At 47.0% G+C, this 12,753-nt stretch overlaps 8 protein-coding genes across 8 annotated transcripts; 1 reads left to right on the top strand and 7 right to left on the bottom strand.

The window, feature by feature from the left end:
- Positions 1–241: 241 nt before the first annotated feature.
- TbgDal_X3280 (hypothetical protein, conserved) lies at positions 242–1,075 on the bottom strand (the record flags this gene model as incomplete). Its single annotated transcript, XM_011779206.1, has 1 exon — positions 242–1,075. The coding sequence occupies one exon, from the start codon at positions 1,073–1,075 to the stop codon at positions 242–244; it is 834 nt and encodes a 277-aa protein (XP_011777508.1).
- A 166-nt stretch (positions 1,076–1,241) lies between these two features.
- Positions 1,242–1,598, top strand: TbgDal_X3270 (hypothetical protein, unlikely; the record flags this gene model as incomplete). Its single annotated transcript, XM_011779205.1, has 1 exon — positions 1,242–1,598. One exon carries the CDS (start codon positions 1,242–1,244, stop codon positions 1,596–1,598), a length of 357 nt encoding a protein of 118 aa, XP_011777507.1.
- A 696-nt stretch (positions 1,599–2,294) lies between these two features.
- TbgDal_X3260 (hypothetical protein, conserved) lies at positions 2,295–2,873 on the bottom strand (the record flags this gene model as incomplete). The annotated part of the gene is made up of 1 exon (XM_011779204.1): positions 2,295–2,873. The coding sequence occupies one exon, from the start codon at positions 2,871–2,873 to the stop codon at positions 2,295–2,297; it is 579 nt and encodes a 192-aa protein (XP_011777506.1).
- A 1,516-nt stretch (positions 2,874–4,389) lies between these two features.
- On the bottom strand, positions 4,390–5,844 carry TbgDal_X3250 (hypothetical protein, conserved; the record flags this gene model as incomplete). Its single annotated transcript, XM_011779203.1, has 1 exon — positions 4,390–5,844. One exon carries the CDS (start codon positions 5,842–5,844, stop codon positions 4,390–4,392), a length of 1,455 nt encoding a protein of 484 aa, XP_011777505.1.
- Positions 5,845–5,967: 123 nt separating this feature from the next.
- On the bottom strand, positions 5,968–6,297 carry TbgDal_X3240 (hypothetical protein, unlikely; the record flags this gene model as incomplete). The annotated part of the gene is made up of 1 exon (XM_011779202.1): positions 5,968–6,297. The coding sequence occupies one exon, from the start codon at positions 6,295–6,297 to the stop codon at positions 5,968–5,970; it is 330 nt and encodes a 109-aa protein (XP_011777504.1).
- Positions 6,298–6,422: 125 nt separating this feature from the next.
- Positions 6,423–8,177, bottom strand: TbgDal_X3230 (hypothetical protein, conserved; the record flags this gene model as incomplete). Its single annotated transcript, XM_011779201.1, has 1 exon — positions 6,423–8,177. The coding sequence occupies one exon, from the start codon at positions 8,175–8,177 to the stop codon at positions 6,423–6,425; it is 1,755 nt and encodes a 584-aa protein (XP_011777503.1).
- Positions 8,178–8,560: 383 nt separating this feature from the next.
- TbgDal_X3220 (hypothetical protein, conserved) lies at positions 8,561–10,996 on the bottom strand (the record flags this gene model as incomplete). The annotated part of the gene is made up of 1 exon (XM_011779200.1): positions 8,561–10,996. The coding sequence occupies one exon, from the start codon at positions 10,994–10,996 to the stop codon at positions 8,561–8,563; it is 2,436 nt and encodes an 811-aa protein (XP_011777502.1).
- A 289-nt stretch (positions 10,997–11,285) lies between these two features.
- On the bottom strand, positions 11,286–12,170 carry TbgDal_X3210 (hypothetical protein, conserved; the record flags this gene model as incomplete). Its single annotated transcript, XM_011779199.1, has 1 exon — positions 11,286–12,170. One exon carries the CDS (start codon positions 12,168–12,170, stop codon positions 11,286–11,288), a length of 885 nt encoding a protein of 294 aa, XP_011777501.1.
- Between the last annotated feature and the right edge of the window lie 583 nt (positions 12,171–12,753).

Here is a 12,753-nt window from a genome sequence, read left to right as displayed (position 1 = left end):
CAGCGAGAATTTTTTTTTCCAGCAATGGCGTCACATCAGTCTCCTCTTACACTAGGGAATCAAGCCCACACTCGGCGGAGCAGAAGAGACAAAATTTAAAAACAGTCGGTCTCCCTTGTCCTTAACCGCAACGGTAATTTCTTCAAAAACGCTCCACGTTGGTTGGCTATTTTCCACTTCCCAGTAGCAGGAGAAGAAGAGTGCCCAGAAGCTAAAAAAGTCAACTCACCCAACCAATCGCTCAACCACGTTTAAGCTGAAGTAAGCGGCACTCCAATTCATCGCGCGCTTGCGTTAGAGCCGGAAGCAAGAAACCTGAGGGAGTCCTTATTATACCGCCCTCAGGTACACCTGTAGGGTCAATCACGCTTCCTAATGTGGTGGTATCCACATCAACACCTAATGAGGTTCCTACATTCTCAGTGGTGGATACTGATGGAACTAATCCGCTTGGGTCCAGCAACCTCTGTTCATCGTATCCCTCAATGCTATATTCTGTTGCCACGTTCGTGAGATACTCAATACAGCGCGCATTCGATGGTGTGTTAAAGCCTAGACGCTCGATAATTTTCTGGTTCACAGAAAACTCTGCGTTGCTGACGCTCATTGCTACAAAATCTGCACCCAACTTTGCCTCGAAGCACTTGCTCACGTTCTGCAACTCCGGTACGACGTTGCCGAGTTGAGCTGCAGCCCAAAGCACCGATGTGATACTTTCCTTTAGTTCTGGTGGGCACAGTGCCAGCCCCTTCTTTCTGTTGTCACCGCTTCCACTCACACATTCATCGCTAATGTTTGTTATGAGGTGCACACGGTTGGACAGGAGGTCAAGAAACAACGCGAGCACTTCGTAGCCCTCGATACTGACGTCATCCCGTAAAACCTGCTCGACTCTCACGCGAGCCGATTCGTATTTCTGTAACGCAAGCAGCTCCGCCACCTGTCGCCGTTGAATTTTTATTCCGTTAACCAACTTGTTTTGCTGCATGCGTAACCGTGTAATTGCCATACGGAGGTTCGCCTTCAGTTTGTTGGGGTTGAATGCTGTGGACTTCTTGGACCAAAAACTGCTCATATCTTTTTTATCGACACAATTGTTCGACACACACTACCCTCTCCCAGTCAGTTAACGAGAGGCTGACGAGGGCCCCCAACACGCAAAAAAAAAAGGAAAATTAAAGGAAAAGATAAGGGACACCAAAACGGAGTTCGGGTTGGAGTACAACATATTACACCCGCTCATGCGCATACAAATACACAGCACTCGTTTGAAACTGCCCAGCGCATCACCATGCAAACGATATGCGCAACGCAAGGAAACACACACACGGGGAAGTACAAAAAGTATTCCATCGCCACGGAGAAGCCCACCTCATAGCAGTTTACGACTGCATCAGATAATTAAACCTCACAGACCAAAAACCAATGGAATGTGCGGCGGCAAAAATGCAATAATAATAATAATAATAAGCTTAATCACGAGAATATCCCATTTTGGAGAAGCACGCCAGTACCGCTCGCACGTCACCAGTTCGATGCAAACGCGACTTCACACGAGCGAGGCCGTGGAAATAATTCAGCATATCCAAGGCAACTAAATATAGCCTCTCCGATGTGATACGTGCGTTCTCCTAATATCACTCAAGGTAAAATATATATATATATACAATAGTAGTAATGTATAGTTGTAGATAAGGTGAAATAAGAAAAGCTTAGGTTAGAATCAGAGAGGCGATGCAATCCCTGAAGAAATAACATGTGCGAACGTAACATGCACATCGTGCTGAATAGAGAAAGGTGAAGAAGTCCCGTTTGCGGTTGGCTCCCCTAATGTCCGTATTGTTCATCATATATTTTCTCCTGTTTTTTCCGGCTATCCAAGCGTTATCCCACGGCATACTCCCCTTTCCATTCCTTTCGTATTTCGACTAACCTTTTTGGGGGAAAGCATGGTGAACAAGAAAATAAAAAAAAATTCGAAAATTAAGATCGAAAGTGATCATGAAGGCTAGAATCAGACGCACTAAAGAGACAAGATATAAGACGGACAAATGAACACGAGGGAAAACGTGCGTTTAAATATCAACTCAGTGTATAATACCCAGCGTACGGAAAAATAATTCACTTGATTCACAGCGTGCGGAGATTATTGTCCCACATCCCCCTTGGAAGTGCTTTCTGCTCCCCCTTTCAAAAGGATCATCTGAGTTGCTTCTAATTCGCCCGCTTGTTATTTTACTCTGAATAGTTTGTGGAGGCGTAATACGCCAATAAGATTGAATATGGGAATTTTCTTACGGTTCGAGCGGAGGCAGATCGTCATAATCGTCACTGTCGCTATGATTCGCTTTGTCAGCGCCGGGTCCGACTCCGTCCTCATCAGCGTGGTTTCCGCAATCCATGCAATCGTCCTCCCCGAGTCCCTTTTGTGTCATCATTTGCGACATCAAGTCGTTATAATCCATACCAAGGCCACCGGTTTCATCCTCATCCTCATCTTCATCTCGCCATCGCGACCAGTCTACTTGAATATGGCTGTTCTTTGATTTGTCGTGAGTGAGACGCAACCATGAACGGGACTGAGCGAACTCCTCCTCGCCACTTTCAGTGAGTGGTGCCTTTTTTCTTAGTTGAATGTCAATTTGCCGCGGCTGCGCTGCATGGCGACTTTCTTCTGACACCACCTCACGAAACAATTCCACGTCACAACGATACTTTTCACCTGCTGCCTCAGCCTCAAAGTGAAGCACGCGCCCCTCCTTTATCTCCACCACAACGTTCGTGGCATCCTGTAGGGGAATAGTAATAAGCACCAACTCAGCTCGCTGCGCCCACAGGATATTGGGAAATATCGCGTCCGACTGATTCGTCATCAGAAGAGTTTGTTAGGCGACTGAATAGGTATGCAGATAATTAAGTTTGGTAAGAGGGAGAAAGCGGGGCACGCTTAAAACAAAATGTCTTAGCTTCGGAAGCGAAGATATTCCGCGTTCCCTTGCACTTGCTGATTAGTTGGTTGTTGCTTCAAGTTAAAAAAAAAAAAATATATATATATATATATACAACGGGAGAGAGCAATATCCTTAGCAATTTTCCTTTTTCAGAGGTATAACAAGGGACTGCGGAATGAGGTGTTGCACTACGTCTCGTCATAAAATTAATAAAACAAAAAGAGACATACACATATCATATTCGGGAGACTAGAAGAAAAGAAAATGAAGAAGTAAAAACGTAAAATATATATTGCTCCCCTCACAAATATCATGTGGAGTCACGCCTTTTAATCCCCCTTCCGGGCTGCAGGTGTGGGTGTGTGGGGGGGGAGGGGGGGGGGGTGTCAAGCAACAGCTCCAACATGGTTAACTTATCGAGAGCGCAAACGGGAAGATAATCAAAATGATAATATTAGTGGAAATAACCCCCGAAGTGGATAATATTCCTAAATAAAGTGCTGACAGTGAAAGCAAACTAAGGGAGGAAATAGTGAATGCCTACTGAAAATAAAGTGAGTGTCCCAGCAGCATATGCCACTTTCGGTTAGAACAGCCACGCGCTTCTCGCGTACAAACACGTACACGCAGTTTCAAACAAACACAGTGTCAAACCAGTAGGTTACAGAGAAAAAGGTAAACTACATAATGAAAAAAGTAGAAATAGTGGAGGGGAAGTAATAAAAAGAAGAGAAAACAAAATGAAAAAGCAGTTGCCTCTCACTCACATGAACAGGATGGCACAAAACAGTGGCGCTGCAACAAAATCGTGATTCTCTACTACATAATATAAACACCCTTACAACAGTGTCCTCAAAATAAAGAAGGAGAGAGGTTAACATGTTGCAACCAAACATACAAAACAAAAAGTGAAACGGCATACATTGAATTAATGCACATACACCTTTTTACATGCTTGAGGTGCTTTGCCACCAGACAATAGCGATTTTAATTGCAGTAGAACGGCAGGTAGAACCACCAAATCCGAACCAACAGCAATTCCCTTCTCCCCCACCCCCTGGGGCCGGCAACAACCAGTTACCGATAAAGCTAATACCTACGCACATATACCCACTGCTCACTCCCAGTAGCCCCCGCTGCCGATTACCACAACTTCTCCGTTACCGCACTGTTCTTTCAAGCCCCGCATACACAAACGCAAACAAACTTGTATAGGCAACGGGAAGGGGGGAGAAGCTTTCACTGCACAGAATGCAAACAGAATGGAAAAAGAGATTTTAAAAAACGGTCAGTGTTCACTCCGTGCCATAGAGTAAAGCAAAGATGTACAAATGCGCAAGTTTGTTTAAATACATGAAGGTCAGCACTGAGGGATGCAGAAAGATGTCGATCGATCAAGGAGAATCCGCCTGTACACAAGTAAAGGGGGAAATCTCCGTTACGCGCATCGAACACTGCGAGCTGCAAACCTTGTTTTGTATCCAGACAAATCCCCAAAAACAAATACCTCCGTAGAAAGGGGTGCCACCTCCAGTGTAAATACCTTCCCTAACTCGGGATCTTCTGAAACACTCGTATTCCCCAGCGTCTTCACTGTTTCTCCGTTCTCGAAGGATACAGTAACTGTGATTATGAAATCTGTCGTATCGTTGTAGAAGCCCCACCTCCTATCATTATCACCCACTAAGCGGAAAAGCAACCCATTACCACGATTTTTGAAGCAACGATACACCTTTTCCCATCGAAGCATAACTTTTGTGTCTGGTTGGCCATTTTGATAATCAGGATTCTCTTCAGGTTTCGGTCCCGTGGAACACTCCGCCGACAAGGATATTTGATACTGCTCTGGGTTTCCTTCCGTTATGAAAAGCTCTGTCGCGAGTGGCATCACCGTGATGGTACACACTGTGCCGCCCTCGACAGCTGGGTCCACTTCCACACGCGTGTTAGCGGCTGCCTTGTAGACGCTACCCGCCGCAAAACGTACTGTTGCCGTAACGTTGTAGTTTGTTGTGTCGTTGTAGAATGCCCATTTTTTTTCTTCTGGATCCACGAGCAGGAAGGCGAGACCGTTGCCGTTGTTGTTAAACCCGCGGAACACTTTGGTGCGTGGGTAGTCGATAACTGCCCTATCGGGTTGACCATTTTCGAAAGTAATCTCTGATGCGTCTAGCATATTTTCATCATACATGGATTTCGCCACGTACGACTGTTTGCTGAAACGCGGGTGCCCGCGCAAGAAGGGAACAGTTTTCAGGGGCGGAACAACAATCTTATACAGTGCCACGCCAACCCCATCAGGAGGAGGAATAACCTGCGTATTCCCGAGTGGTTTTGCGGAATCTTTTTCGATTAGGGTGAGTTCCACTTCAACACTAAGCTCCCGACTATCATTGTAGAAGTTCCACACGCACTCATTACCTGGCCTTTCCACCTTTACGAGGCGAAACAACATCCCATTTGCGTTCTGCTTGAAGCAGCGATACACTCGGTCATATCCCACTGTGGGTGTACCATTGACAAATGTGACATCCTTCGCCAACTCTCCCTCACTGGCAAAATTGAGTAGGAAACTGGAAATGGTCCCTTCAACGAAGCGCTGCGTGTGACCCGGAAGAACCACAGTTGTAGCCCAGTAATCCCACTCTCCCTGCGTCATTTCCAGAGCCACATCAGTATCCGAAGTCACAACCGAGTCCGCATTAAACTTAACATATACGTTGAATACGGTTAACGGTGTATCGTTGTAGAATGCCCATCGACCCTTGTCGTCTTCGAGGCGGTACAACATCCCACTGTTAGTGGTTTTGAAACAACGGTAAACGCGTACATAGGGAAAGGAAGGGGAGCCACAATTAAATGTTACCTCTGCTTCGGGAACCAACTCCGTCATGAACCTTTATCGTAACACACTCGTACAAGAAATGTAAATATATATATATATATATATATATGCAGATACCTAATGCTTTTACGCACGTAAACCAGTGAACACGTTCGAATGCGTCTAATGCCGTTATGACCAACGGTATCCATCCAGTGGGAAGGGATCACACAAACAAATATAGAAGAAACAATTTAGGGGTACACGTAAGAGACGAGCACACAGAACACACGGATTAAGGGAATTAGAGGGATGTAACGAGCACATTAAGCGCAGTACTGTAAAAGAGAAAGAACAAGGGAAGATATTACTGCAAAGCAAATTAACACTCTTCTCTCTCCGTGTTTCCAGCCAATCAGTCAGGAGAAAAGCACTCGGTGAGTGTTTAAGTATTAAAAGGAAAAAAATATAGTAATCGGCAGACACGATAAGGAAATGGAAGAAACGCGATCTTCTCCCCATAACTCTCTCGAACTTTAAAAAAAAAACATAGTTGAAACTAAGAGGCAACTGACTGAGCCCCTTTAGACGCCCAACAGAATACTAAGTACAAGGTAATGTACCTCAGCACGGTTACGATATCCTTTTCAAGTTTCTCGTGGAATTTTCTGACTGGTAGGAGCCATGCGTTCCCCCATGAGATAAGTAACCTCAGCAGAGAGCGCCCGCGTTTCACGTCGGAGCTGTACCCAGTAGTTCCATAGAGACAAAAGCTCTGCCTCCCGAGATTGCTTAACTTCCGTGAAAAGAGCCACAACATCACCCCAGGCCATCATGCCACCAGCATGGGGACGGGACGATAAGTGAGCAGCCAGGGCAGGTGCCACAGGTTCCCAAAGAGGCCGGCATTGCTGAAATTTTTCTTCACACCGCCTTGGTGATGGAGGAGTTGCTGCTTCATTGCATTCCAAGTTCGAAACCACGCGCGCGCCGCCTGGGCCTTTGTTCGGTCCTGCTTTGATGGTGCACAGCGTCTCTCGATCTGCACAACTGAACGACGGTCCTGGCGAAGTCACAAATGAAGGGTCAAAATTCAGCAGAAATTTCTCGACAGCGGACACGTAGCGTTCGTATTGTTGCACATCCGCGGCAAGTAAGGGTGCCTCCGACTTGGACACGCTGGCGTCAGTCAAGCTGTGCATCAGGTATCGAAGGCAACGTAGCTGTCGGACAAGGAACGGGTACACCAAAACGGCGCATACGCTGACGACGTCACCGATGAAGTCGACAAAATCAAGCGGTTTTTCGCACTGTTGTCGAAGCTCCTCCACAACGGCAGTGCTAAGAGCTTCCACAACGGCAAGCGAAAACAGCACTGAATCACTTTTTCTGCACGTAACGCGTGTGAGGTCCTGATAACTCCGACATTGGCACTGCAATGCGCCACATGCGCGATCGTCATCCCTCCATTCGTCGAGTAGTGTGAACACCAGCGGAGATGTTTTATCGCACGAGGTAGCTGAGGCGTAGGGTTTAACACCCCCTGCACAACGGGCAGGCACCGTTCGTGCATAGTAATAAAATCCTCTGCTTGAAGGGATACTACCTCCCTTGCCCGTATTTAGGGTCGTGAGTTCAGGTTCAGATTCATTTGACCTTCGACAGCTTACGCATAGTTCCATAACCTCCCGCCGCATAATCGCAAACTCTTCTTGGAGGCTCTGTACAACAAAACGCTGTAACGTACCACCAAGGGAAGAGAAAGAAGTAGAAAGAAGCTCCTCTGCATCTCGATATGAGCGAAGACCGCACAACATGAGAACCCCAGCGAAATGCAAGCACGCTGCTGGCCATGCTTCCCTTTGCGTCAAGGGACAAGCGCCATACGACCGTGTGTTGAGGGTACAGTCAGAGGGACACACAGCATTCGGAATCGGCATGAGTGGTAAACTCAACCAATGGCACTGTCCTGAAGCTGAAGACACCAACAATCGCACTACTGCAAGAAGTTCTTCGCGTAAATTCGGCGCCGCCATTTTCCATTGAGTTTGCCTGCTCGGTAACAGCTCCACAGCTTCAGACTGCCACATATCGATAATCGCCTTCAACTCGGCCCTATCGGCTTCCATCATGGGGTAAACATCATTGCACCCACGATCCATTAGGAGCAAACTTTTTCCTAAACGGTGCGCAGACCAAAGGACCTCGTAACCGCCGACTCTGTCATTCTCTGTCGCCACTCCACCGTTCATCACATCCCCAGTTTTATCACTTACACACATGGTTTGTACGCGTTGTAGGACACTCAAACATACAGAACCTCTTTTATGCGCTGAACCAGCGGAAACGAGGTTCAGTGACCGTTGCGGCTGAACAGTTAGTTCGACCTCCCCACCGACCATAACGTTGCGTTTCTACCAAAGTTAGGAAAGGGTTAGAGGCACATAAATACGCACCAAGAAAACATTTATTCACAATACCCGAAGTGCCGTCGAATTCTACTTCGTGAGACACGTAACAAGGTGTAAATACTAAGCATGTCAAGATGATGCGCATGCGGGTGTGGGCATAGGTTAAAACAGAAACAGTAAAGCATTCCGTACATCTTCCGCACGGGTAAACCTTACTTGCTGGAGTGAGTGCAATGCTGCAGCGATTTCACTCAATGTACGGCCAATAGTTTTCAGCAAGAAGCGTCAGTGAGGTCAAATACTTTGGCAACATGAGGCCACCTCCCCCCTCATCAAACCAAAAAAAGCGAAGGACCGAAGGCCGCCACACCGATTCAGTCAAAGTCTTTCAATTCAAATCGTGAAAGTTCGTTCATAAGGTCAACCTTCGCCGCCTCTGATTTCACAAGCTTCTCATCAATGTACCACTCCTGTTTCTCGAGTGGCGTCAGTGCCATCTTACGCATCCGACCACCTCTTCTTCTCATTTCTTTTGCAAACATTTTGTCAAAATTTCCCGACTCTCCCTGAGTTGCATCTCTCCCCCCAGCACCAAAGCGATCAACTCCAACAAGTTGCCTCGTCACAGGAACTAGCGGGTGACCAAAAGCTAAAAAACTCGCTCCATTTGGGGGTCCATTTGTGCCAACGCTGTCAGCACACCCAAAGAATTCATCTTCCAGATATGAGAAAGATGGTGTCATTTCAGTCCAGTGGTGTGCCAACGGAGAACCACCGGCGGGAATATACTCCTCGTACTCAAAACTGTCCTCATACGCAATCGGCTCTGAAACTTTTTGCAGTACTGCACGTACACTGCAATCCTTATTATTATTATCTTCATTTGTCTTCTGTCTTGCTATCTTACGCATAACAATAAGGTCTATTGCTTGGTGATTGCTGTAGAAGTCCCTCACCTCCTGCTCCACACGCGAACGGTGCTGTGGAGAAACAAATGCTCTGATGAAAGCGGAGATACTCTTTTGTATATAATCCATGCGATTCAGAAGCGAAGACAATGAATGAGACCGTTTCAACACCAGTGTATAAGATCCCTCAAGAGTCATTGTCACAACATCACTCAGAGGCACAAGAGGTGCCAAACCATCTGATCCACAACTTGTGCAATTCTTCCCCGCCGAAGAAGTGGACATGCGTTGAAGAATAGCTCTTGTGTCAAAATTACGTGGGAGTATAAAAGCCACGTAGCCATTGTCTTTAATAAGTGGTGCTACAAGTCTTCGTTGGTGCTTCAATTGTTGATGCCCATTTCGCCGACGCTCGCTATTATTTTCTTCGCCATTTGACGAGCCCAATAATCTTTGCAAAAATTCATTGAGTACAGATAAACGGCAATGAGGATGCCGACGGCCGGCATCACATGCAAGCTGGTCTACAGATTCGTACAAATCGTGAAACAGGGGCCACGTGGGAAACAACAGTGGCAGAGGTGGGTGAAACAAGAGTAAGTCAAAGGGACCCGTTACCTCCGTTTCCGTTTTTAATCCATCCGAATCACTCGGCATGTGGTGGCACCGTGCCAGCCGACGCCGGTTCTCAGCAGCAGCAGAGTTTGTGCTTCCTTCTGGGCCTAGAGGAGATGTCTTCGTTTGCCTTGCCTCATCAGGTAGATCCGGAAGGATGTCACAGCGAACGAACTGAACCGTTTTTCTTGAATACGAGGAGCTTCGTCGCTCTCTCAAGTGCTCACTTAAAGTTGCCTCTGCATTCCCTAGATGATGAGGCGACACATCAACACCAAGCACCTCCTGCCCACCAGCCTTCAGAAGAAGTTCTGTCATGTAGCCACTATGACAACCGCAGTCAAGGGCTGTAAAGCCAAGTCGATTACTATTACCAACAACCGTATGCCACGAAGGCGGTGAGAACTCCTCAGTGGCATACCACGCCCGCATTGCACTCTCCTTCGCAGCTGTTGAAAATAGCGAAGATGCACCATGAGCACCTTCCTTATTATCTATCTTCTCTTCCAACTTCGTCGGCTTTGCTCGCATCAGCCACTGCAGCAAGTGCACATAAGGCATTTGCTCCGCCCGTGAGGATGGGCAGTAGGTGTCGTGCCACGGATGCAGTCGGTAGCCGCAGCGGTACCATTCCTCCTCCGAAGGCCTTGCGCCCCACCGCACCCCCTTGTGGTACCGTACATATGATCCAACGAGCTGCAGCACTTCAACAAATGACACGAACTGGCCAGCCGACATGAGTGACGTCTCCATCCATTCCACAAAACCATCAACAATGGCAGCATCGCTCAGTTGCAGCTCCGCATCACCCTTTAACAAAGAATCACTGGGACGTCGAAAGCAGCGCAACAGAAACTCTGTAAAATCATCTGTGTCTCTTACCACGTTGCGCGGCACAAGAATAGTCCTGTGAAGGAGATGTAGAAAGTAGTAGGCCTTGTCGTACAACTCAAGAAGGGAAGCCACGCCACTGACAGCATTCGCGGTCAAAGATGGACCTCCGAAACCACCGTTGGTTGAGTAAGACAAACCACAACCGGGAATAGGGGAACTAACGAGCTCCTGAATCAAGTGGAAAGCGCGCTCTCTGCAATCTCGGATACTCCTGTACACAACTTGTTGGTTGTGATTTGCTGGCGATGACAACGCGGAAGAGGTAAGAGTCGACTGCCGCCTGTGTTCTGTGTAGTACGGAGAACACATACCATTGCCCCAACTGAAGCGCCTCAGCAACGGCAGAACCGAGCTATTTTCCCCTCTTCTTGTAGGACTCGTTGCGATCCGCATCCCTACCACGAAGCAACTTCTTACACACCACAGTAGTGACAAATGACGCTGTACAAAAAAAAAAATGTTGAAGAATAAATAACAATAAGACAACAAAAAAAAAAAAGGGAACAAGTTAAATCAAACGTGTTTCCTCAAAAAGAGGACAGAGAAAGGGAAAAAACCGGCGAACACGTCGTCACCATAGAAAATAATAATATTACGTCATTAACCGCAGGAAAGCCAAGAAAAAAGAAGAAGAGTAGAGACATATGCTAAAAAAACAAGGAAGAGAAAAATGGACCCCGAATCAACGTCTTCGATTCTTCCTTTTACCTTTGGCAGACTTTTTACCATGACCCTTCCTCGAATGCTTTTTTATCTTTCTTATTTTTTCAAGCTCTTTCATCATGTAAACGCGCGACTTTGTCCGCGCTGGACCCTTCATCACCTTCTTAAGTCGCAGCAGCTCCTCCTCAACAACAGAAGGAAGGTCAGAGAAATCATTCACAGGTAAAGAATTTGAACCACAGGTACCACTTCCTGCGCTATCCTTCCCACTCCCAAGAACTTTAACTTCCACCGTTACGAACTCGTCGTCAAGCCGACAACCGGCATCAGCGATCGAAGATTCCGCCAACACGCCACCACTCATTGTTGCAGGCATTGTGTGCACTGTTTTCTCTACAGCAAGCAGCCGGCGCTGCTTTTGGGCATCGTTGATACCACGTGACTGAACCATCTCCTCGTTTCCCTCGTCCATATGTCCTTCATCATCATCTTCATTATCGGAACACCCCTCAACAGGTAGTCGGTAGGTAAAGTTCGGCAAAATGGGTACCGCTGCAAATTTGTTGTACGCCTGCCGTGCCTCCTCCCGTTGGGCACGACGTGTTCTCGCGTTATCACGCTTAGTTTTTTGCTTGGCTTCGACAAACGCCTTCACGCGCCGTTCATTCTTACGCTTATGCAAAGAGAGGTACTCACGGCGATCCTCTTCATCAAATGTTATTGCCTTCACCCTTTTTGTGACACTACCACTATTATTCTTGGGAATGTTTTTGCCATTGATTCCCTTGGCAAACCGCTGCCGGTAATTCTCGTAACGGTCCACTTTGAATCCCTTCTTCTCACGCTTCTTCTTACCTCCACGTCCACCAGCATCACTGTCTTCAAGGGAGGTGCTCCTATTCATTGCGTCACACTAGGTTAAAGATGCACATTATTTGATCATGTTAATACAAAGATGAAAAAGAAAAGGAATGAAACCATTGTTGATGCATGCGCAGGGGGGAAAAAATGGGGGAGTTTTCTCACGTAATCATCTGTATGCTTTCCCACGGTGATAATGCTAATAAGGATTGCCGTATCCCACAACGGAACCGAGGGGAGAGCAAATGGAGATAAAAGCAACACCCGTCACACGCTAAAGGAGGAGAACGAAACGAGTCACATGTGAATATTAACAGCGATAAAGCAAAAACTACCAATAACACCTACCAGCCTCCCACCCCTCACCCACACATGACCTCACACCGACAATAGAGATGGCTCACGTGCCCAAGTATTTTCAATGACGAAGGAGCTGAGCACCCAACGAAAGGAGTGGCAGGCAAGACAAAGAAAAAGAAAAAGCAACAATGTCACGTAGGGAGAAATAGACGCTAAGGGTGGTGAAGGGCAACATTTTCAGCACAGCCACAATGACACGAATGACTAGACAACCAAAAATAAAAGGGAGGAAACAATGGAGGAGTGGAGAGGAATTCCACTGCCGC

This window comes from Trypanosoma brucei, chromosome 10, assembly GCF_000210295.1.
Source record: "Trypanosoma brucei gambiense DAL972 chromosome 10, complete sequence".
Classification (NCBI taxonomy): domain Eukaryota; phylum Euglenozoa; class Kinetoplastea; order Trypanosomatida; family Trypanosomatidae; genus Trypanosoma; species Trypanosoma brucei.
This window is presented reverse-complemented; position numbering and strand designations above follow the sequence as displayed.